This window comes from Ranitomeya imitator, chromosome 5 (genome assembly GCF_032444005.1).
Source record: "Ranitomeya imitator isolate aRanImi1 chromosome 5, aRanImi1.pri, whole genome shotgun sequence".
Lineage (NCBI taxonomy): Eukaryota > Metazoa > Chordata > Amphibia > Anura > Dendrobatidae > Ranitomeya > Ranitomeya imitator.
This window is the reverse complement of record NC_091286.1, coordinates 344,995,028-345,019,300: the sequence shown is the minus strand read 5'-3', so window position 1 is coordinate 345,019,300 and position 24,273 is coordinate 344,995,028. Positions and strand designations below refer to the sequence as shown.

The 24,273-nt window shown below is 44.8% G+C and overlaps 1 protein-coding gene across 1 annotated transcript in view; it reads right to left on the bottom strand.

The window, feature by feature from the left end:
* UBE3D (ubiquitin protein ligase E3D) overlaps window positions 1-24,273 on the bottom strand; it is a 350,228-nt gene that overhangs the window by 186,371 nt on the left and 139,584 nt on the right. Inside the window, exon 8 of the mRNA XM_069726444.1 lies at window positions 5,571-5,737. Coding sequence (XP_069582545.1) covers window positions 5,571-5,737 — 167 coding nt within the window. The remainder of the gene's footprint in view (window positions 1-5,570; window positions 5,738-24,273) is intronic.

Sequence of the window (24,273 nt, the reverse complement as noted above, 5' to 3'; positions counted from 1 at the left end):
ACTTGTGTCATCATTGGGCAGAAAAGTATTCACATCGATTTTTCTGGCTAACATGGTACCACAATACAATTTGTTATTGTACATCATGACTTTTCAGTAAGTAATAAATATGCCTTAAAACATTCTCTGACTCATTATTCTTGCATTTGGCAAATATTAATAATTATGGATCTCGGCCTCAAATCTTGTCCTTGGGTTCTGCAACCTACTGGAACCCCGACACCTCTGTCCCGTTTCGGAGCTTGATTTATTGGCCTGCGGGCTTCTCTTGCATGTTTCTTCTCTACCACCTCCTCTTTCTCCTGCCGACTTTCTTCTACTTCCATCTTCTGATAGAATTGTAGAGGAGATTTGTAACCAGACACAGAGTTGCCATCATCAACACATTTGTTTTTCCAATGGCACTTGTAGGGTCTCAATACAGTTTCTCCACAGCAGAACAACATCTCATTGTTCTTAGGTAATTGCAACTACCAATTTATAGCATGCCCTATCCTCCCATAGACAGATACTTTCTTCTGTCCACCAGGACCTGCTCCCTGCTAGCCAGCTGGCTCATGCTCCTTTACTCTCTCTTCTCTCCGCTCCTTCATGTCTGACTCCAAGAAACATCATGCACGCTAGCGAGACCAGCCACTCCATATCACCTCTTTTGCATGCTCTGCCTGCAAGAACAAGATTCATTCAAGCCAGACTAATGCTTTCTTCCCTGTCTGTGCCCACCACCACAGAGTGATCAGGAGACCCCACGCCATTAAAGAATGTAGTGTGCCTACCCCTAAATGGGACATAGCCTTATCTAATGCTACTTTCACACTAGCGTCGCACGACGCACGTCGCAGTGCGACTTTCCGACGCATACTGTCCAAGCGCCGCACAACGGGGGCAGCGGATGCAGTTTTTCAACGCATCCGCTGCCCCATTCTGAGCTGCGGGGGAGGAGGGGGCGGAGTTCCGGCACGTTACATGCAACGTTTGTTGGTTTCGACGGTCCGACGCAACACGGCGCAACCGTCGCCCGACGGTTGCTACGTGTGGCAAAGCGTCGCAATGCGTCGCTAATGTTAGTCTATGGAGAAAAAACGCATCCTGCAATCAATTTTGCAGGATGCGTTCTTTCTCCAAAAGGACGCATTGCGATGTGCGTCGTACGACGCTAGTGTGAAAGTAGCCTAAATCGATGGCAGAGCTAAACAAAGTTTCCCAGTCCTTGGTTACCATTTTGAAGCACTTGCCCCTACCATTTACTGCCTCTTGTGCTGTGACCTCTTCCCAGGGAGAGTTAGAATGACCAGCTAAGATCTCCCAACATAGATTGATGTGTCCCTCAAGCGAGCACTCTAGAAAGCAAAGTGATGACCACGCTGTAACGGGGACCCTCAATACGTATTGCCACAAAGCAGCGCAATCTGGAACAAAATGTGTTAAAATAACATACTATCTAGGTCAATTACAGGCATACTTACTGTATTGTGAGGGAGGTGGGGAAAAGTAACTATCAATTTCAGAGAGCACAGTTCTTGGGAAACAGGGCCCATAATATAAAATAGGGATTTTTGTGTACTCACCGTAAAATCCTTTTCTCCGAGCCATTCATTGGGGGACACAGACCATGGGTGTATGCTGCTGCCACTAGGAGGCTGACACTAAGTGAAACAAAGAAAGTTAGCTCCTCCTCTGCAGTATACACCCTCCTGCTGGCTCTCAGCTAACCAGTTCGGTGCAAAAGCAGTAGGAGATCAATAACATATGAGAGTATAGTATGTCAAATCATATATGAGAGTATAGCACGTCAAATTATATATAAGACCACCACAAGCTACTAACAGGGTGGGAGCTGTGTCCCCCAATGAATGGCTCGGAGAAAAGGATTTTACGGTGAGTACACAAAAATCCCTATTACTCCTTCGCCTAATTGGGGGACACAGACCGTGGGACGTCCCAAAGCAGTCCCTGGGTGGGAACAACATCAGATCAGGCCCTGTGTAACCGCTACTTACAAGTGCGCCACCGTGGCCTGCAGAGTCCGCTTGCCCAGACTCACATCTGCGGAAGTCCGGGAAGTATAGTGCGTCAAGAGTGCATGCGGACTGGACGAACCCGCGAAGCTGACAGACGTGCTTCGCTGACGCCTGGTGTCTGAAACCCAAGAAACCTCGATTGATTGAGTGGCGTAAAAAAAAGGACTGAAGTCTAACACGGAAGGATTTCTGGATGCGTAAAGAATCCACCAGACTAACATGGCCGACGAAAAACGGCTAAGGCCTTCCTGAAAAAAGCGCCAAGAAGCCCAAATGAAGGTGTCCATCCTCTCGAAGGACGCTGTCCTCAGCACGTACCTACTCAAGGCTCTCACATTGTCCAGGGAATGGGGAACCCATTTCATTTTGTGGACTGGAGCCGAAAGGGAAGAGGGAAGAACGATACCCTCATAACAGTGGAAGTACGATACCACCTTGGTAACAAGGGACAGGGACGGCTTGAGGACAACCTTGCCTAGATGGTAATGAGGAAAAAGATCTGAAGGAACAGAGCGGCCAGCTCCGAAGACTCGTCTGAATTGACTTGTATGAATTGACTTGTACGGTGCAGATCTCCCAGGACCACTGGGGGCCTTCCTGCTTCCTAAAAACCCTCGCAGCTAGTGGAAGAGGCGAGATGGAGCTGGTATCCTAGAAGAACCAGAGTATGCACTGTGATGGTTTTGGGTCTCGAATCCGGACCATAGTTACATATCGTAGTTACATAGTCATTAAGGTTGAAGGAAGACTATAAGTCCATCTAGTTCAACCCATAGCCTAACCTAACATGCCCTAACATGAACTCGAGTGCATTGGTGTTCAGCCTGGATGCCATCCGATCTACATCTGGAGTGCTCCAGTGAATGCAGATGTGTTGGAAGACTTCTGGATGAAGTTCCCACGCACTTGAGGCGAGACCCTTGCGGCTGAGGAAGAAAACTGCCACCCAGAGTTCTACCCCTGGGATGAGTACTGCCAAGATCACCAAGTGATAGATCTTGGCCCACGAGAGAGTGTGAGGTACGTAGGTCAAGGTGCCTGACCGCGGGTACCTGCTAGATAATAGCGGTATTGCACAGCCGTGATAATAACAAACTGAATTTGGATGGGGAGACCTGCCAGAGGGCATAGGGCCTGCTGTAAGAGCAGAGGTACCGTTGGGATCCCAAGAGAAAAAAGGGATTGGGAGGCTGGATTCCTGAGATAATCAGAGGCCTTGAGCAGTGTGGTGACGCTCTGTAGTCACTAGCAACCATAGAACCGGGAGAATGGATCTCCCCCGGATGAGAAAGATGCTCAGAGGTTACCCTCTGGAAACCCGTTTGACCTGTAGAAAAAAAACAAGCGGAGCGAAGGGAACTGCTTTCATTGCTATTATCCCACCCAAGGATCCTCACAGCAAATCAGAAGGAATGAGGGCAGGTACGGACCGGGGCTGAAAATCAGCCCTGTCTTGAGAAACCGCTTCTTTTAAAGACGTAGCAGAAGAGATAGCTCACGACCAGACAGGCTGTTCTGGCATTTGCCAGATGGCCACTCGGACCCGGAATGTGGGGATGAGTGACCAAGTGCGGGAAGGGGGGGGGGGGGGGGGAGGTGTTTCAGTTGAAGAACCACGGGCTTGTCTCAAGGGGGGATTCCAACCCTCTGGGGGTGTCCAGGATCCTTAATGAGGATAGATGCCGGGCTGGAAAAGAGGAAGACCTGTCTAAGTTTATATAAGAACGGCTGGAAGACGACCAGATAGGAGAGGACAGCCACGCACCCAAAGTGCAAGAGGGACATGACCGCCACCATGATAATGGCGAACACTCTGGGAGCAGTAGCAAAGACAAAAGGTAAGGTTGTGACTTGTGAAGGTAAGCATCCCGAATGTCGATGGATGCCAGAAAAAAACTCCACATTTTCCCATTGAAGTGATGGCCGAGTGGAGGAACTCTATCCAAGAAGGAGGACCTTTTTGAGGCTTGTTAGAGGTTAGAGGTCCAGGATCGGTCTACTTTTCAGTCTTCTTTTGGAACCAAGAACCCTTAGATCTAGATTGTCCTGGACAACCCTTCAACTGTTGGTTGGGTCTATAGGACGCTTGCGATCCCTTGTTCCTAGGTAGGGAACACCCACTGGGGGCGGAGCCTGAACACGCGGCCTAGCATGGGCGGAGACTCTGGGTTGCGGCCTACATGAAGCCGAAGACGGGGGCTAAATTTTTGGTGCCGGCCGGCGCTCGAGCGAGAAAGAAGAGTAAAAGACCTGTCGCTTGCCAAAAAGAAAAAACCGCCGTTTGCGCAGAGCCCTCAAACCGCTCAAATCCCAGCACTTACCTAGGAATCTGCCGCAAGGCAGAGTATGCAGCTCTGTTCAGCAGGTCATTAAGAAGGGATCCTCTGCTGTTGCTGCTGTTTGGACGGTGCAGGAATAGAGAAAAACCTCCATCGTCCCTTTAGCAGGGAGGAGGAGAGGAACCGTCCGCCTCCTTGTACCATCCGCTTTTAATAGTGGTGGTGCAGTGGGGGCTGCTCGGACGCCACGCTGGAAAGTGCCTCTGAACAGCTGAGGGTAAAACCTGGTGGGCAGGGCTGAATGTCGGGCAATAGGCCTGGCTGCAGAAGAGGATACTGGAGGAGACACTCCAGTGCTCGCCTGATAAGGGAGGGGGGAGATCGGTGCCCTTGAAGGGGCCCGTCGCCCCTAGAATAAGCTCAGGCAGTGGCTTCCCACGTCGCAGGAGAGGACACAGAGGTAATACTCCCGTGCTCGCCTGTTGTTGGTTCGGGGAGATCGGAACATGAAAGAATCCGTCGCCCCATTCGTCCTTTGTAAAAGGTAAATGTAAAGAGTTCTTTGGGTCTGAATAGCAGACCCGTCCGTGTGCCTCCTACGGACACTAAGCAAGAACTGGTTAGCTGAGAGCCAGCAGGAGGGTGTATACTGCAGAGGAGGAGCTAACTTTCTTTGTATCACTTAGTGTCAGCCTCCTAGTGGCAGCAGCATACACCCACGGTCTGTGTCCCCCAATGAGGCGAAGGAGAAAATGGGGTTGCCTTCAACAGGAAATTAGAGAAAAAAATGTCCTGGAAGACAGCATGTAATTGGGCATAAATGGAAATTACTTTTTCATTATGAACATTCATCATATTTCAAAGCATTTTTTACTTTTTTTTACTGAGTCACTTTCAAGTAGTTGTTGAAACATTTTATTAATAAAAGATAACTGAATCCTTGCTGGACCTTTAACTGAACACAAATGGGTTAATTACTGGGAGAAGTGCACCAGTCTATCCTTTCTATATTATTTATTTTACTAATTTATATAGCATCATTAATTCCACAGCGCTTTACAAACATCATCACTGTCCCCATTGGGGCTCGCAATCCAAATTCCCTATCAGTAGGTCTTTGGAGTGTGGGAAGAACCCAGAGGAAACAAACAAAAACACGGGGAAAACATACAAATTCCTTTCAGATATTGTTTTTGGTTGGATTTGAACCCAGGACTATAAAGAAGGAATGTGAATAACATTACAAAAGTAAAGATAAAAAAATACTTACTCTGTGTTGGGGTTGTCAACACATGACATGTATAGCACCCTTGCAACATTCTGCACTTCAGGAACATTGTTCGGGTCACAGGACGTACTTCCAGAGAAAAAGCAGGAGCCGGCACTTGCAGATTTTTTTATTTCCACCAACACTGTGTCAGTGTTTAACAGCCAAAGCTAAAAGAATAGGGATAGAAACAATCATTAAGAGAACAATATCTGAATTATTAGGCTAGAGTTACACAACTTTATTTCCAATCCGATTACGCCAATTACACTCTGATCATAGTTTCAGAGTTTCATCAGAGTGTGAACAGATTTTCTCGGATGAGAAGGACAAAATTATAATTCTCCATTTTGTCAGTCCGTAAAAATCCGAGGTGATCCGAGAGCAGTACAATTTTTTCAAAAGGACTAATTGACTTTCATGGCTGATGGCGATCCGAATATCGGATCAAACTTGGGCATGATGCGATTTTTTACTTGGACAGACTCTGTAAAAGGTTAAAAAAAAAAAAAAAAAAATATCAGACGTGTACAGCCCCACAGAATAACACTGGTCCTGGTGTGATTCGATGTTTTGTCGGATCACATTTGGACCGAAAACACGGTCGTCTACGAATACCGTTATCATGTGCAATCATTCAAGAATGATAATTGGAGAACCTCAGTTTAATATAATTGTGATATCTGCAGCTTTATATAAACAAATGCAAAGTATATTTCTATAGTACATACCGTCCATGTTCTATGAATACGCTTTCAACAGCCACTGCTTTCAGGGCTTGTCTACAGCATTCCTGTAGGGGGGGTCCTGTGTGGTCCGGTCCGATGGGTGTTGCAGGTCCGGTGCCTCACATCTTTTTGCGATGCAACCCTCCAGCTTTTTCATCACTCCCCGGAATCGCGCTCCTGCGCAGGCGTACTTTGTTCTGTTGAGGGCAGAGTGAAGTACTGCAGTGCGCAGGAGCCAGGAAAGGTGAGAGAGGCCCATCGAACCTGTGCACTGCAGTACTTTACTCTGCCCTCAACAGGGCAAATCAGTACGCCTGCGAAGGGGAGCTATATAGAAGCAGGAGGGTGGCTCGATGTTTTGTCGGATCACATTTGGACCGAAAACACGGTCGTCTACGAATACCGTTATCATGTGCAATCATTCAAGAATGATAATTGGAGAACCTCAGTTTAATATAATTGTGATATCTGCAGCTTTATATAAACAAATGCAAAGTATATTTCTATAGTACATACCGTCCATGTTCTATGTATACGCTTTCAACAGCCACTGCTTTCAGGGCTTGTCTACAGCATTCCTGTAGGGGGGGTCCTGTGTGGTCCAGTCCGATGGGTGTTGCAGGTCCGGTGCCTCACATCTTTTTGCGATGCAACCCTCCAGCTTTTTCATCACTCCCCGGAATCGCGCTCCTGCGCAGGCGTACTTTGTCCTGTTGAGGGCAGAGTGAAGTACTGCAGTGCGCAGGTGCCAGGAAAGGTGAGAGAGGCCCATCGAACCTGTGCACTGCAGTACTTTACTCTGCCCTCAACAGGGCAAATCAGTACGCCTGCGAAGGGGAGCTATATAGAAGCAGGAGGGTGGCGTTGCAAGAAGATGGGAGGCGCCGGACCCAGACCTGCAACACCTATCGGACTGGACCGCACAGGACCGCCCCCCGGGTGAGTATAATATAACTTATTTTTCTTCACTCGCAGGTCAGATCAGGGACTTATCTACAGCATTATAGACAGCTGTAGATAAGCCCAGAAATCTGCTGACAGGTTCCCTTTAACCAGTTCATAATAAAACATACATTTAAATTATTACATTGAAGATATGAACAACTAGTTAACTAGTGACAGAACCTGGTGGCTTTAAACCCCTTCACAACATATGACGTATATTTACGTCATATGTTGTGTCCTTGCTTTTGATGTAAGATCGCAAGCTAAGCCCGCATCTTTAAGCACATATGATGGCTGATTTAATGACCCATCATGTGCCACTAACAGCCGCGGGTGCAGCCTGCAGCTGATGACTTGTTAAATCTCGCTGTCAATCTCTGATAGTGGGATTTAACAAGCACCAGGAGAGAGCACGTCATTTAACGCTCTCAGCGGCGCACCCATGATGTGATCACAGGGCACTTCTAGGTTGCCATAACACATGAGGGACTGCTGATGACCCTCGCCTGTTAGGCTACGTTCACATTAGCGTTGTGCGGGGCAGCGTCGACGACGCAACGCACAACGCATGCAAAAACGCATGCACAACGCAGCTAATTGTGACGCATGCGTTCATTTTTGGCGCAGTAAAAACTGCATCATGCTGCGTCCTGTGCGCCCTGACAGTTGCGCCAAAATGACGCATGCGTCACAAAACGCAAGACAACGCATGTCTATGCACCTCCCATGTTAAATAATGGGGTGCATGACGCATGCGTAGCCGCGGCTGCGCCCGACGCTGCCCCGCACAACGCTAATGTGAACGTAGCCTTATTACGATCCTCCTGTGAACGATGGCCTGTGGCAGGTGTTCATAGGAGACTGTGACTTCTACTATACACAGCAGAGTCGATGCCCTGCTATGTATAGCACAAGCTGTCAGAGCTTAAAGTCCCCTAAGGGCACTATTAACCCCTTCCTGACCTTTGACGCACCGTATGCGTCATGAAAACCTGTGCCATTCCGACCTGTGACACAGCATATGCGTCATGGCCGGATTGGGCTCCTGCAGGCCGGGTGAAAGGGTTAACTGTAATTTCACCCGATCTGCAGGGACAGGAGGAGTTGTACTTTAGCCCAGGGGGGGTGGCTTCACCCCCCCGTGGCTACGATCGCTCTGATTGGCAGTTTCACTTTCAACAGCCAATCAGAGCGATTTGTAATATTTCACCTAAAAAACTGGTGAAATATTACAATCCAGCCATGGCCGATGCTGCAATATCATCGGCCATGGCTGGAAACACTGATGTGCACCTCCCCCCAGCCCCCCGATCTGTAGTCCACTACTCTCCGTCCTGTGCTCCGCTCCCCCGTCCTCCTGTCCGCTCCCCCCGTGCTCCAATCCCACCCCCCATGCTCCAATCCAACCCCCCTGCACTCCGATCCACCACCGTGCTCCAATCCACCCCCCCGTGCTCCGATCCACCCCCCCGTGCTCCGATCCACCCCCCCCGTGCTCCAATCCACCCCACCCCCGTGTTCCGATCCACCCCCCCATGTTCCGATCCACCCCCATGCTCCGATCCACCCTCCCGCCCGTGCTCCCCCCCCACGCCATCATACTTACCGAGCCTCCCGGGGTCCGTCCGTCTTCTTTCCTGGGCGCTGCCATCTTCCAAAATGGCGGGCGCATGCGCAGTGCGCCCGCCGAATCTGCCGGCTGGCAGATTCGTTCCAATGTGAATTTTGATCACTGTGATAAAACCTCACAGTGATCAAAATAAAAAAAACAGTAAATGACCACCCCCCTTTATCACCCCCATAGGTAGGGACAATAATAAAATAAAGAATTTTTTTTTTTCCATTAAGGTTGGAGTTAGAACTAGGGTTAGGGTTAGGGTTTCGGTATGTGCACACGTATTCTGGTCCTCTGCGGATTTTTCCGCAGCGGATTTTGATAAATCCGCAGTGCTAAACCGTTGTGATTTATCGCGGTTTTTGTGCGCATTTCACTGCGGTTTTACAACTGCGATTTTCTATTGGAGCAGTTGTAAAACCGCTGTGGAATCCGCAGAAAGAAGTGACATGCTGCGGAATGTAAACCGCTGCGTTTCCGTGCAGTTTTTCTGCAGCATGTGTACAGCGATTTTTGTTTCCCATAGGTTTACATTGAACTGTAAACTCATGGGAAACTGCTGCGGATCCGCAGCGTTTTCCGCAGCGTGTGCACATACCTTTAGAATCAGGCTATGTGCACACGGTGCGGATTTGGCTGCGGATTCGCAGCAGTGTTCCATCAGGTTTACAGTACCATGTAAACATATGGAAAACCAAATCCGCTGTGCCCATGATGCGGAAAATACCGTGCGGAAACGCTGCGTTGTATTTTTCGCAGCATGTCAATTCTTTGTGCGGATTCCGCAGCGTTTTACACCTGTTCCTCAATAGGAATCCGCAGGTGAAATCCGCACAAAAAACACTGGAAATCCACGGTAAATCCGCAGGTAAAACGCAGTGCCTTTTACCCGCGGATTTTTCAAAAATGGTGCTGAAAAATCTCACACGAACCCGCAACGTGGGCACATAGCCTTAGGGTTAGGGTTGGAATTAGGGTTGTGGTTAGGGGAGTGTTGAGGTTAGGGTTGTGGTTAGGGGTGTGTTGGGGTTAGGGTTGTAATTAGGGTTATGGCTACAGTTGGGATTAGGGTTAGGGGTGTGTTGGGGTTAGTGTTGGAGGTAGAATTGAGGGGTTTCCACTGTTTAGGCACATCAGGGGTCTCCAAACGCAACATGGCGCCACCATTGATTTCAGCCAATCTTGTATTCAAAAAGTCAAATGGTGCTCCCTCACTTCCGAGCCCCGACGTGTGCCCAAACAGTGGTTTACCCCCACATATGGGGTAACAGCATACTCAGGACAAACTGCGCAACAATTATTGGGGTCCAATTTCTCCTGTTACCCTTGAGAAAATAAAAAATTGCTTGCTAAAACATCATTTTTGAGGAAAGAAAAATGATTTTTTATTTTCACGGCTCTGCGTTGTAAACGTCTGTGAAGCACTTGGGGTTCAAAGTGCTCACCACATATCTAGATAAGTTCCTTTCGGGGTCTAGTTTCCAAAATGGGGTCACTTGTGGGGGGTTTCTACTGTTTAGCCACATCAGGGGCTCTGCAAACGCAACGTGACGCCCGTAGAGCATTCCATCAAAGTCTGCATTTCAAAACGTCACTACTTTACTTCCGAGCCCCGGCATGTGCCCAAACAGTAGTTTACCCCCACATATGGGGTATCACCGTACTCAGGAGAAACTGGACAACAAATATTGGGGTCAAATTTCTCCTGTTACCCTTGGGAAAATTAAAAAATTCTGGGCTAAATAATTATTTTTGAAAAAAGAAATTTTTTTATTTTATTTTCATGGCTCTGCGTTATAAACTTCTGTGAAGCACTCGAGGGTTCAAAGTGCTCACCACACATCTAGATTAGTTCCTTTGGGGGTCTAGTTTCCAAAATGGGGTCATTTGTGGTGGATCTCCAATGTTAATGCACACAGGGGCTCTCCAAACACGACATGGTGTCTGCTAATGATTGGAGCTAATTTTCCATTTAAAAAGCCAAATGGCGTGCCTTCCCTTCCGAGCCCTGCCGTGCACCCAAACAGTGGTTTACCCCCACATATGGGGTATCAGCGTACTCAGGAGAAACTGGACAACAACATTTGGGGTCCAATTTCTCCTATTACCCTTGGCAAAATAGGAATTTCCAGGCTAAAAAATAATTTTTGAGGAAAGAAAAATTATTTTTTATTTTCATGGCTCTGCGTTATAAACTTCTGTGAAGCACCTGGGGGTTTGAAGTGCTCAGTATGCATCTAGATAAATTCCTTGGGGGGGTCTAGTTTCCAAAATGGGGTCACTTGTGGGGGAGCTCCATTGCTTAGGCACACAGGGGCTCTCCAAACGCGACATGGTGTCCGCTAACAATTGGAGCTAATTTTCCATTCAAAAAGTCAAATGGCGCTCCTTCCCTTCCGAGCCTTACCATGTGCCCAAACAGTGGTTTACCCCCACATGTGAGGTATCGGTGTACTCAGGAGAAATTGCCCAACAAATTTTAGGATCCATTGTATCCTGTTGCCCATGTGAAAATGAAAAAAATGAGGCTAAAAGAATTTTTTTGTGAAAAAAAAAAAGTACTTTTTCATTTTTACGGATCAATTTGTGAAGCACCTGGGGGTTTAAAGTGCGCACTATGCATCTAGATAAGTTCCTTGGGGCGTCTTGTTTCCAAAATGGGGTCACTTGTGGGGGAGCTCCAATTTTTAGGCACACGGGGGCTCTCCAAACGCGACATGGTGTCCGCTAAAGAGTGCAGACAATTTTTCATTCAAAAAGTCAAATGGCGCTCCTTCCCTTCCAAGCCCTGCGCCCAAACAGTGGTTTACCCCCACATATGAGGGATCAGCGTACTCAGGACAAATTGGACAACAACTTTCGTGGTTCAGTTTCTCCTTTTACCATTGGGAAAATAAAAAAATTGTTGCTAAAAGATCATTTTTGTGACTAAAAAGTTAAATGTTCATTTTTTCCTTCCATGTTGCTTCTGCTGTTGTGAAGCACCTGAAGGGTTAATAAACTTCTTGAATGTGGTTTTGTGCACCTTGAGGGGTGCAGTTTTTAGAATGGTGTCACTTTTGGGTATTTTCAGCCATATAGACCCCTCAAACTAACTTCAAATGTGAGGTGGTCCCTAAAAAAAAATGGTTTTGTAAATTTCGTTGTAAAAATGAGAAATCGCTGGTCAAATTTTAACCCTTATAACTTCCTAGCAAAAAAAAAGTTTGTTTCCAAAATTGTGCTGATGTAAAGTAGACATGTGGGAAATGTTATTTATTAACTATTTTGTGTCACATAACTCTCTGGTTTAACAGAATAAAAATTAAAAATTGCGAAATTTTCAAAATTTTTGCCAAATTTCCGTTTTTATCACAAATAAACACAGAATTTATTGACCTAAATTTACCACTAGCATGAAGCCCAATATGTCACGAAAAAACAATCTCAGAACCGCTAGGATCCATTGAAGCGTTCCTGAGTTATTACCTCATAAAGGGACACTGGTCAGAATTGCAAAAAACGGCCAGGTCTTTAAGGTCAAAATAGGCTGGGTCATGAAGGGGTTAAATAAAGTTTTTAAACATATAAAAAAATTAAATTAAAGTTCAAATCACCCTCTTTTGCCTTATTAAAAATAAAAACAACCCCCCCCCCCCCTCCCAGCGCACGCACACATCTGAGTATCAGAGTTTCAGAAATGTTTAACTTATCAAAAGATAACATGCAATAAGAGGTGATCAAAACATCACATCTACCCCAAAGTGGTATCAAGAAAAACCACAAGCTCAAGGTGCTAAATATTTTTTATAAAACTGTGGGTCTCAGAAAATGGAGACATAAGAGAAAGAATGTTTCAAACAAATTTCCAAATTATTTTCACCACTTATAAACAACAACAAAAAAAAAATATACATTTGCTCTCTGTGTAATCATATTGACCTGGGAAATCATATAGCCAGGTAAGTTTTACCATCTAGTGAAAATGGTAAATAAAAGAAAAAAAATTGTGGAATTGCACTTTTGTTTCCAATTTCGTTACACTTTGGCAGTGCATTTTCCCACAGTCCATAGTTCACCGCAGTTCAGGCTGTGACGGAGCGCAGCTTCAGTGACGTCACCGCTAGCCACTGAAACTCCACTCTCAGCAGCTCATTCACCAGTGGTTTTCAGCCGGGACGGTCGCATCTTGGCACTGTCCAGGTTGAAAACTGTATATTCTCCAGATATGGATTACTGCGTGGGACACAACGACGGACAGGTATGGGTATTTTGTTGGTTTGTTATTTTACTTTTATTACAGGAGATTGAGGGCTTTGCAGGTATTAGGTGTGGTTGTAAGTATGGTTTAATTAAGAATATTAAAAGGAGTCTGTCTTTATTTTTTACTGGGTGTCTGTGGTTTCTTAACAATTTGACTATGGTGTTAGTAATAGGGGCGTCTTATTGATGTCTCTCCATTACTAACCTTGGGGCTCGATGTCACAAAGGTGACATCAACCCCCACAACTATTACAGCACTTGCCACCGCTACAAGGCAAGTGGAAAGATCATGGCTAAGTGCCGTAATTGGCACATCTTAGGGATGCGCCTTTTCTGGGGCAGCTGTTTTAGCCAGCGAGGGCCAATATACATGGCCCCTTCCTAGGCTATTTATATCAGCCCGTAGCTGTCTGCATAGCCTTTGCTGGTTATTAATTATGGGGGGACCCCACGTCATTTTTTGGGGGTCCCCCATTTTAATAGCCAGTAAAGGCCAAGTATACAGTTGTGAGCTGATGTTAAAAACCTGGGACGCTCCATGCATATTACCGCTTTCCCAAGCTATAAACATCTGCCCCCAGTCACTGGCTAAATTCTGTTTTGATTTTAATTTTGGCTCTTATTGTATGAGTCGATTCATTTTACATTTCTGTAGACCAGACTTCTTTTATGAGAGTGGTGATAAATGTTTTGTTTTTTTATTTATTTTTTTTTAATGGGGGATTGATTCAAACTGTAATTTTTTTATATTTAAAAACAAATGCTGCTTAATATTTAATAGTATAAGTGATTGGACAATCACAGGTAAGGGGGCTTGAACCTGAAATTGACCAATCAGTTATACTACCTACTGCAATACTACAGCATATAGTATACAGTACAGTATATAGTGATCCCTCACTTATCAAGTGTATTGTGTTCTAACCCCCCCCCCCGTGATAGTTGAAAATCCGCAAATTAGGAATTTTATATTTATTTTAGTATTACAGCATTTACATTTATTTAGTATTAAGCATTACATATCTTATAAAGGCGCCACTTCATCAGTCGCTTCTTCTGGTGGTGCAGTAGTATATTCAGCCTCATCAGTAACGTCTACTTCTGCTAAAGGAGTAGGAGTACCAGACCTTTTTTTTTTTTTTATTTTCAACTTTTCAAAACACAAACAAATAAACCATCATACAGGATACATGAATCTGAGTCTTACGGGTACATAATTTTGCATGAAATAAATTGTGACAATTCAGGAGTACCTCGATTACAGATTAATTGCCGGAAGTGTCCACAGCTCTGGTTATGATAGCAAAGAGTTCCGATCAGAGTAGTTAGGTTTCAAAGTCTGAATCATGCATCTCAAGAAGATATCGTTCAGATATTGGAACAGACAAAAACAATAATACAATAAGAAAAGAAAAAAGGGAATGGGGAGGGGGTGTACCGGGGGGGGGGGGGGGGAGGGGCTAAGCAAAATGGTCAAAATAAACTCCCTATACAAAGATCCCTCGTCAAGGAAAAAATGAGCAATATAAAACCAGAAACATACGGGGAGCAGAACAGATAATTTTGACCGATTTGGAAACAAAGACAGGAAAAAAACAAGCATGACTAATCAACTAGGTGATTGAGCTGCACCCTGGTCCATCACAGTGCAATAAAGGAAACCTTTGAAAATCAAGGTAGCACAACCATGTGTCAGGTAAGAAGGATATCTGATGAGAAACTATGGGGTAGCTTGAGATGCTAGTTGCCACGGCAACCATGTACGGAAGAATTTATCATGTGTATGTGAATCCCAACTGTTCAACTCCTCCATCCTATAGATGTCCTGGACTTTTTTAAGCCATTCATTGATATGAGGGGGGGGGTCGTTTGTCTCCAATGTAAGGAGATCAAATGTTTGGCTGCGGCTATTAAAAGGGGAAGTAGATCGTGCTTCTTAGGCTTATAGGACTTCGTGGGGAGTGACAGTAGGACCTCTTGAGGAGTTAGACTTTGTGTTATTAATCCCATCTGGCGGAGTCGGTTGAAAACATCTTCCCAGAATTTAGTAATAATTGGGCATGACCAAAATATATGCGCCAAAGAGCCTCTAGATTTCATACATCTCCAACAAAGAGGAGAGTCTGAGAGGCCCAAGTGGTAGAGCGACTCGGGGGTTCTGTACCATCTGGAGAGTACTTTAAAGGCATTCTCCTGAAGCAGAACACATCTTGAGAACCCATGTGAGTGCTCTAGAACTAGCTCTGTTTCTCTATTGGAGAGAGATATGTTCAACTCCGACTCCCATGAGGAAATATATAGGGGTTTAAAATGAGTTTTAGGGGAGATTAAGTTATGGTATAGTTTAGATATTAATTTAGGGGGTATAGGATTGAGTTTAAGTAGAAGTTCCAGCCAAAGCCAATCTGAGTTGATTTGGATCTGCCTTGAGTTTAGAAATAATATGTTGTACATGGTGTATTTGAATGAAATCTTTGGGCTGTTTCTTGGCATCTCGAGGCCAGCTATTTGTGCAGTTGATCTGGTTGGAAAGTAGGTGCGAAATTGGAAGGGTCGGCAGGGATTTCCAGAGGCCAAATGCGTCTACATATTTTGGCTCTATGAGCCAGGGAATGACTCCCAGAGGCATACTATCCAAAAAAAGGCATCGTGGCCAATTGTTTGGGACAAGCTTCTTCCTAATAGTCAGGGTGTTGCTGGTTATTCCCTCCAGAGAATTTTGCGGGGGGACAACAGAGGTCCAGAGATACCTCTCCGCCTCGCCTCCCAATAACAAGAGTTCAAAATTAGGGATTTTTTGATCAGGTCTTGATTTAACGAGTAACAGACCTTTTTGATCAAGCGATGAACATAGTTATGAGGAGTTGCTGGCACTGCTTCTTCAAATTGAAAATGTTTTTTTAAAATGATATGGAACAGTCAAATGAATTTGCAAACTGCAACGAACGAACCACATGGAGGTCCTAGTCTTCAACCAATCATGAAAGTTCTTTGGCCATTCTGACCATGGTTGCAAGACGATCAAGTGTTAGGCCAACCTCATCCTCTTCTTAAAACTCGTTGTCCGTCATGTTCCTCATCCTCTTCTTTACATGCTGAGTCAGGTCTTCGTCAGTTAACCGCTGAGAGTGCACACGCCTTCAGTGGTCATGTCACTGAAGCCCTCACCTCCCAGTATTTTTGCCAGCTTATTCATCGCAAAGTGATGGATTTCCTCAGGAGAGAATCCCTTGTAATCACGGACCACTTCAGGTCACAAGTTTTTTTCAGCTGCCATTCAAAGTCTGACTCTTCATCTCCTTTATGGTCCTTTAAATGTTTTGGAGACACGTTGTAGTTGTGTACTCATGCCAGTATGCCTTTAGTGAAAAGTCTTCATCCGAGTCCATAGCTACAACGATGTTTTGCAGGGCGTTTTGGGAGTAGAGCTCCTTAAAAGCGCAAATAACACCTTGATCCATTGGCTGAATGAGCAATGTGGTGTTTGGAGACAAGAAGTCCGTCTGGAAGCCATCATACTTCAGGTCGGCAGCATGGCCTCCAGCATTTTCCGTTACCAGAAGCACTTTGAAATCAAGGCCTTTCTATGCCAGATAAACCTTAACCTCCGGAGAACTGTTTGTATCCAGCGAGATATTCTTTTTTCTGGAATAGTTCATACATATCTAATGCAGAGTCCATCTTCACGATGATCTTATTGTGGGAATTAAGCACCCTCTTTGCTGTTTTGTTGAAAGTCACTGATACCATAGACTTGATAATCTCGTTGTTCTATATATAGCGAACCGTGGACTCTCGCAATGGCGGCCAGCAGACGCATACCTTCTCCCTTCAACATGTCGAGAAGTTCCACCTCCTCTTTTATGGTAAGCATCTTCTTCAGGAGCTTGGGTTCACTGTTAAAATCCGTAGAAGATGCCGAATCTTTGGGTGGCGATCGGAGGTGAGCGCAGTGTGGTATACCAAGCAGACTGATGCTACGGTTACTGAGCCAATCAGAATCCAGGCTACACAAAGACAGCGCTCTGATTGGTCACCTTCCTTCAAAATCAGCCTATCGTGTGCCATGTACAGTACCACAAAATACCACGATATAATGAAAAATGAGTAATAGATGAATAAATATAATCCCACGATACATTGAGGCTGCAATAAGTGAGCAGTGATATAGAGAGGGACTACTGTATAGTGAAAATGTTGGTCTCCTATGAAGTTTAGCCTGTCGCTGAGCTTCACAGGAATACCAAATCAGCAGTGACGCTGCCATGGTAACCTACCAATGCCCAGCCGCTACATGCAAGCACCATGACATGTGTTACGTTTAAACAACAGCGTTTAAATAGTCAAAAGCAGCAACCGGAGATCAGCTCCAACCATCGCTGTTAGACATAGATGCTGCCATTGTTCACACGTGGAGAGAGTTCAGCTCCTGAGCCCTCTATATACACAATTACACTTGCAATCACAAACATGTACATGATTTTGCGTTCAGGTGCTAATGGCTAACTGAAAAGGTGATGACAATTACCAAGCTTTCCAAACTATTTTGGTATCTCATGCTTGATCCAAAGACCCAGGTAGCCTGGAAAGCTTGATAATTGTTATCAGCTTTTAGTTAGCCATTAAAATGTATCAACCACTGGGGACTCTGAATTTGTATTATTTTTTTTACCACAATTTCTTTATAATAGCGCTTTAAGTAAGCATATTGTAAAGTACAATCTTAGAATATGTGCAAGAGAAAAGGAAAAGTACGGTATTTCTTCAAAATGAAATTAATTGCCAGCCAGAGAAAGTCTTAATTGCATCAGCAAACTGGTTTTACATTACAGATTTTGCAGTGCACTGTAATGGGTGTTAGGTATAATCCATCTTCCATGCATAGCAGAAAACTAATTACATCAATTCCTGGAGTTTTCGGAGATGCATTCAGTTGCAAAAAAACACGCAATAGGAAATTAAAAACATACCAAATATAATTTTCATAATAAATTTGACCCAAATCCTGCTGAGGACATATTATATGTAGGAAATAAAAATAAAAAAAAATGAGGGAGGTTAACGTTTATTTGAGAAAAAAAAAAAATCTCAAGACATTGAGAGGAGATCGCAGATTGATCTGAACCTTTAAGACTTTTCTCGTGTTTCAAAATTTTTCTGGAAAGTGCAAATCCAGATAATCAGATAATGAAATCTGCAATTTTAAAAGCTCCCTACATATGCAAGTTGTATTATAGTAGTATTAATAATAACTAATTAATAATATATATATATATATATATATATATATATATATATATATATATATATATATATATATGTATATATATCACACACACAGTGGCTTGTTTTTACCTATTGTGTTACATTACAACCTGTGTTTAAATATTTTTGTAATCCGATTTGTGTGTGATACATAAGCACTAAATAGTCTAAATTGGTGAAGTGAGAATAACATAGGTATAAATAAATTATGGGATCAAATAACTAAAAATTGGCATATTCATATGTATTCACCCCTTCTGCGATTAGCAGGGCAAAACTGTAGAATTAGCGCATCGAATAGATGCGCCTCTTCTGGGGCAGCTGTGGGCTGCTATTCTCAAGATAGGGGGGGGGGGGGGGCGATATCCATGGACCCTAACCAGCCCCCAGATTTCTGCTTTAACTAAAGGTACCGTCACACTAAGCGACGCTGCAGCGATACCGACAACAATCCGGATCGCTGCAGCGTCGCTGTTTGGTCGCTGGAGAGCTGTCACACAGACAGCTCTCCAGCGACCAACGATGCCGGTAACCTGGGTAAACATCGGGTTACTAAGCGCAGGGCCACGCTTAGTAACCCGATGTTTACCCTGGTTACCATCGTTAAAGTAAAAAAAACAACCACTACATAATTACCTACCGCTGTCTGTCCTCGGCGCTCTGCTTCTCTGCTCTGGCTGTGAGCGCCGGGCAGCCGGAAAGCAGAGCGGTGACGTCACCGCTCTGCTTTCCGGCCGCTGTGCTCACAGCCAGAGCAGGAGGAGTGCAGAGAAGCAGAGCGCCGGGGACAGACAGCGGAAGGTAAGTATGTAGTGGTTGTTTTTTTTACTTTAACGATGGTAACCAGGGTAAACATCGGGTTACTAAGCGTGGCCCTGCGCTTAGTAACCCGATGTTTACCCTGGTTACCAGCGAAGACATCGCTGAATCGGCGTCACACACGCCGATTCAGACATGTCAGCGGGAGATCCAGCGACGAAACAAAGTTCTGGACTTTCTTCCCCGACCAGCGATATCACAGCAGGGGCCTGATCGCTGCTGCCTGTCACACTGGACGATATCGCTAGCCAGGACGCTGCAACGTCACGGATCGCTAGCGATATCGTCTAGTGTGACGGTACCTTAAGTTGGTTGTCAAAAAACAAAACAAAAACAAAACTCCATAGGGTCCCCCCATTTTTAATTACTTAATTAAAAAAAATGGCATGGGGAACCCTCTATTATTAATAACCAGGCTTACTAAAGCTGACAGATGGGCGTTGCAGTATTTTGCCTTGATGGTTATCAAAAATACAGGGGAACCCACACTGTTTTTTTCTTTCTTTCTTTATTTAGAACTCAGGCCCCAGCTGATGAATACTCCCATCAGCTGCCCGCTGCTCTTACTGTTATTAGCTGCAGCAGGCATAGGCTGATGCAGGGCCAGACTGGCCATCTGGCAATTGTGGCAAATGCCAGAAGGGCCTGTCTAATCATGTGCTGCCTTGCCGGCTACATTGTTAACAGGACTGGTGTTCTCAAGATACTCATTCTGTTAAGAGTTGTGATGGAGCACAAAGTTGCTGACTCCGTCACTTACCCCAGCATGCCATGGGCGTCATCTAATATATAAAGCTGAATGTGTGTATGTGTGTGTGTGTGTATGTGTGTATGTATGTCCGGGATTGGCATCTGCACCGTCGCAGCTACAGCCACAAAATTTTGCACAGTCACACGTCTGGAGAGAGCGTCATAGGCTATGTTGTGAGGCGAAATTTTAACCCCGCGCGTTCCAATTCACCAAACAATTTTGCCCCTATCTACATAATGGGGAAAAAAGTGAAAGGAAAAGTGTTGGAGGCGTTGAAGCTACAGCCACAAAATTTTGCACAGTCACACGTCTGGACCCCGAGAGCGTCATAGGCTATATTGTGAGGTGAAATTTTAACCCCGTGCTTTCCAATTCACCAAACAATGTTGCCCCTATCTACATAATGGGAAAAAATGAAAGGAAAAGTGTAGGAGGCAAATTGACAGCTGCCAGATGTGAACAAGGGGGACGTAAAGAGTGAGAGCGATGGTGCCAAAGAGTATATACCGTACAGTTGCTAAGGTGGGGCCCCGACATGGGATACTCACCACACACGGGGATATGAACACACACACAAAATGCGCCACACACTACCACGTGCTTGAACACATATCACCCTCAGCACACATTTCACCACACATTCTCCAACCTCGCCACATAAAAGTCGAAACACAAAAGTCGCCGCTCAAAACTCGCCACGCGCAGAACTCGCCACAAGTGCAAAACTCACCTCATGGAAAACTCGCCACACACAAAACTTGCACACGCGGAAAAATTGCCACATGCACAAAAGTTGCAACAAATGCAAAATTTGCCTCACACAAAACTTGCACATACTCAAAAGGCACCACACAAAACTCGCCATGCGCAAAACTTGCTGCACACAAGTTGCTACACTAACCTGTCACATGCAACTCGACACACAAAAAGTTGCTACACGCATGTTGCCACACAAAACTCATCTCACAAACGTCGCTACATGCATGTCGCCACACGCAACTCAACACACACAACTTGACAAACGAAACTCGCCCTAAAACACACACAAGTCTTGTCTTATCCTTCAAAAATAAAAATCTGATTAATAAGCAGACAAACTACAAGAGCAACAAATGTACCATATAGGAAATACGGCAGCTGTCAGTCACATGACCTGTCTATTATGTGTATGTGTGAGCTAATATATACTGCCAGGGGGAGGGCTTCCTGTTGGCTGGGGATTTATCAGGCTGCCAATTTAGCTTACAAATACTGAGGTAAAAATACTGAGCAAATAACGTGTGAACGAGGTCTAATACAGGAGGAGATGACACACAGGTATATACTATATACAGGGGAGATGACACACAGATATATACTATATACAGGAGAGATGACACAGGTATATACTATATAGAGGAGGAGATGACATACAGGTACATATATATACAGGAGGAGATGACATACAGGTATATACTATATCAGTGTTCCCCAACTCCAGTCCTCAAGGCTCACCAACAGATCATGTTTTCAGGTTTTCCTTTGTTTTGCACAGGTAATGCAATTATCACCTGGGCAATACTAAGGAAATCCTGAAAACATGACCTGTTGGTGGGCCTTGAGGACTGGAGTTGGGGACCCCTGTACTATATACAGGAGGAGATGACATACAGGTATGTGCTATATATACAAGATGACATGCAGGTATATACTATATACAGGAGGCGATGACACACAGATATATACTATATACAGGGGAGATGACACAGGTATATACTATACAGGAGGAGATGACATACAGGTATATGCTATATATAGAAGATGACATGCAGGTATATACTATATATAAGGGAGATGACACAGCAGGTATATACTATATACAGGGTAGATAACATACAGGTATATACTATATACAGGAGATGACATACAGATGTATACTATATATAAGGGAGATGACAAACATGTATATACTGAGGTGATGAGGTGAACATGAGAGGTGTGAGGTGAAAATGAAAAGGTGTGAGTGCAAAATGAGAGGAGTGAGGAAAAATAGTGGAGTGATCAGAAAATGACAGATGTGAGGTTGAAATGACAAGTGTTAGGGGGGGAATGAGAGGAGTGAGGGAGAAAATGAGAGGTGTGAGGGGGAAAATGAAAGATGTGATTGGAAAAATGAGAGGCGTGATGGAAAAATAAGAGAAGTGAGGTGCTATAACTAACCACAGATATTTACTATGCCCAGGCAACGCCGGGCTCTTCAGCTAGTCTACTATATAATTGTCTAAGGGTCACTTCCGTCTTTCTATCTGAACTTCTTTCTGTCGCAGATATTCGTTGGTCGCGGCCTCTGTCTGTCATGGAGATCAAAGTCGCTGATTGGTCGTGGCTGTTTTGCCACGACCAATCAGTGACGGGCACAGTCCGGAAGAAAATGGCCGCTCCTTACTCCCCACAGTCAGTGCCCGGCACCCGCATACTCCCCTCCAGTCACCGCTCACACAAGGTTAATGTCGGCGGTAACGGATCGCGTTATGCCGCGGGTAACGCACTCCGTAACCGTTGCTATTAACCCTGTGTGTCCCCAAGTTTTTACTATTGATGCTGCCTATGTGGCATCAATAGTAAAAAAATGTAATGTTAAAAATAATAATAAAAAAACCTGCTATTCTCACCATCCGTAGTCCGCCGAGCCGCTCGCCATCTTCCATTCCCAGCGATGCATTGCGAAATTACCCAGAAGACTTAGCGGTCTCGCGAGACCACTAAGTCATCTGGGTAATTTCGCAAAGCATCCGGGGAACGGAAGATGGCGGCAGCCGCGCGCGTATCGCCGGAGCTTCGGTGGATCCCAGGGGGTGAGTATATAACTTTTTTATTTTAATTATTTTTTTTAACCGGGATATGGTGCCCACACTGCTGTATACTACGTAAGCTGTGTTAGATACCGCGTGGCTGCTATATACTACATAGGCAGTGTTATATACTGCGTGGGCTGTGCTACATATTACGTGGCCACTGTTATATACTGCATGGGCAGTGTTATATACTACGTGGCTGCTATATACTGCGTGGGCAGTGTTATATACTACGTGGCTGCTATATACTGCGTGGGCTGTGTTATATACTACGTGGCTGCTATATACTGCGTGGACTGTGCTATATATTATGTGGCCAGTGTTATATACTGCGTGGCCTGTGTTATATACTACGTCGTCTGTGTTATATACTGCGTGGCTGCTATATACTGCGTGGGCTGTTTTACATAGTACGTGGCTGTGTTATATACTGCGTGGCCACTGTTATATATTGCGTGGCCTGTATTAACGCATAGGGTATTCTACAATATGTATGTATATAGCAGCCACATAGTATATAGCACAGGGCACGTAGTATTTGTCTGCTATATACTACATGGCTCCTATATACTACGTGGCCTGTGCTATATACTATGTGGCTGCTATATACATACATAAATGCATATTCTAGAATACCCAATGCATTAGAATCGGGCCACCATCTAGTTAGAAATATTGGTCTTGTAGAAGATCTTCCTTTCCTCCATCCAGGGTAATATTAGTAATATATCCCATCTAGTTCATGGGGAGGAGGACAACATGGGCCTGTGTGATTTCAAATGCCAGGACTGAATTTCAGATCCAGTCCGTACCTGGGCTGATGGGATTTTCAGCCGACACCTGTGATAGGAGGTAAACCTTTTACCTGCGTTCACAGCTCTCTGACCAGCGGTAACAATCTTATCACCGACAAGAGGCAGTGTTTGTCACGCTGTCGTGCACATGATAGGGTGGCAAACATTGGATGTTCGGGCTCCCCCATTCATGAAAATGGGGTCCGGGTTCAGGTACTGTTCTGGTACCCGAACCAAACTTTGTTTTCTTCTTTTAACTGTTTGATGGAACCTGCCAGACTAGAACATCCAGGGATTTGCCCATCACTACATATAGGGTCCCGCACTACAGCTGCGTCCTGTCCCTACACTAAAATAGCATAAATAAATAATAAGAATCTTGAATGAGGAGGAACAGGTCCAAGTGGAGGAGGTGGACATGGTGGTATAGTGTGAAGAGGCAGGGCAGCATGGTGACTCAGTGGTTAGCAATTCAGCTTTGCAACTCTGGGTCCTAGGTTCAAATCCAACTAAGCACAACATTTGCAAGGAATTTGTATATTCTGTCCGTGATTGCATGGGTTCCTCCCACACTCCAAAGACATACTGATACGGAAATTAGACTAACCAAAATAAATAAATTAAATAAAGATTCAAGGGAGCACTAATCCTACACTGTTTAACTTCTTTTTGTACTTTTTTTTTCATTGTTTTTTTTCTTTTTTGACGTCCCT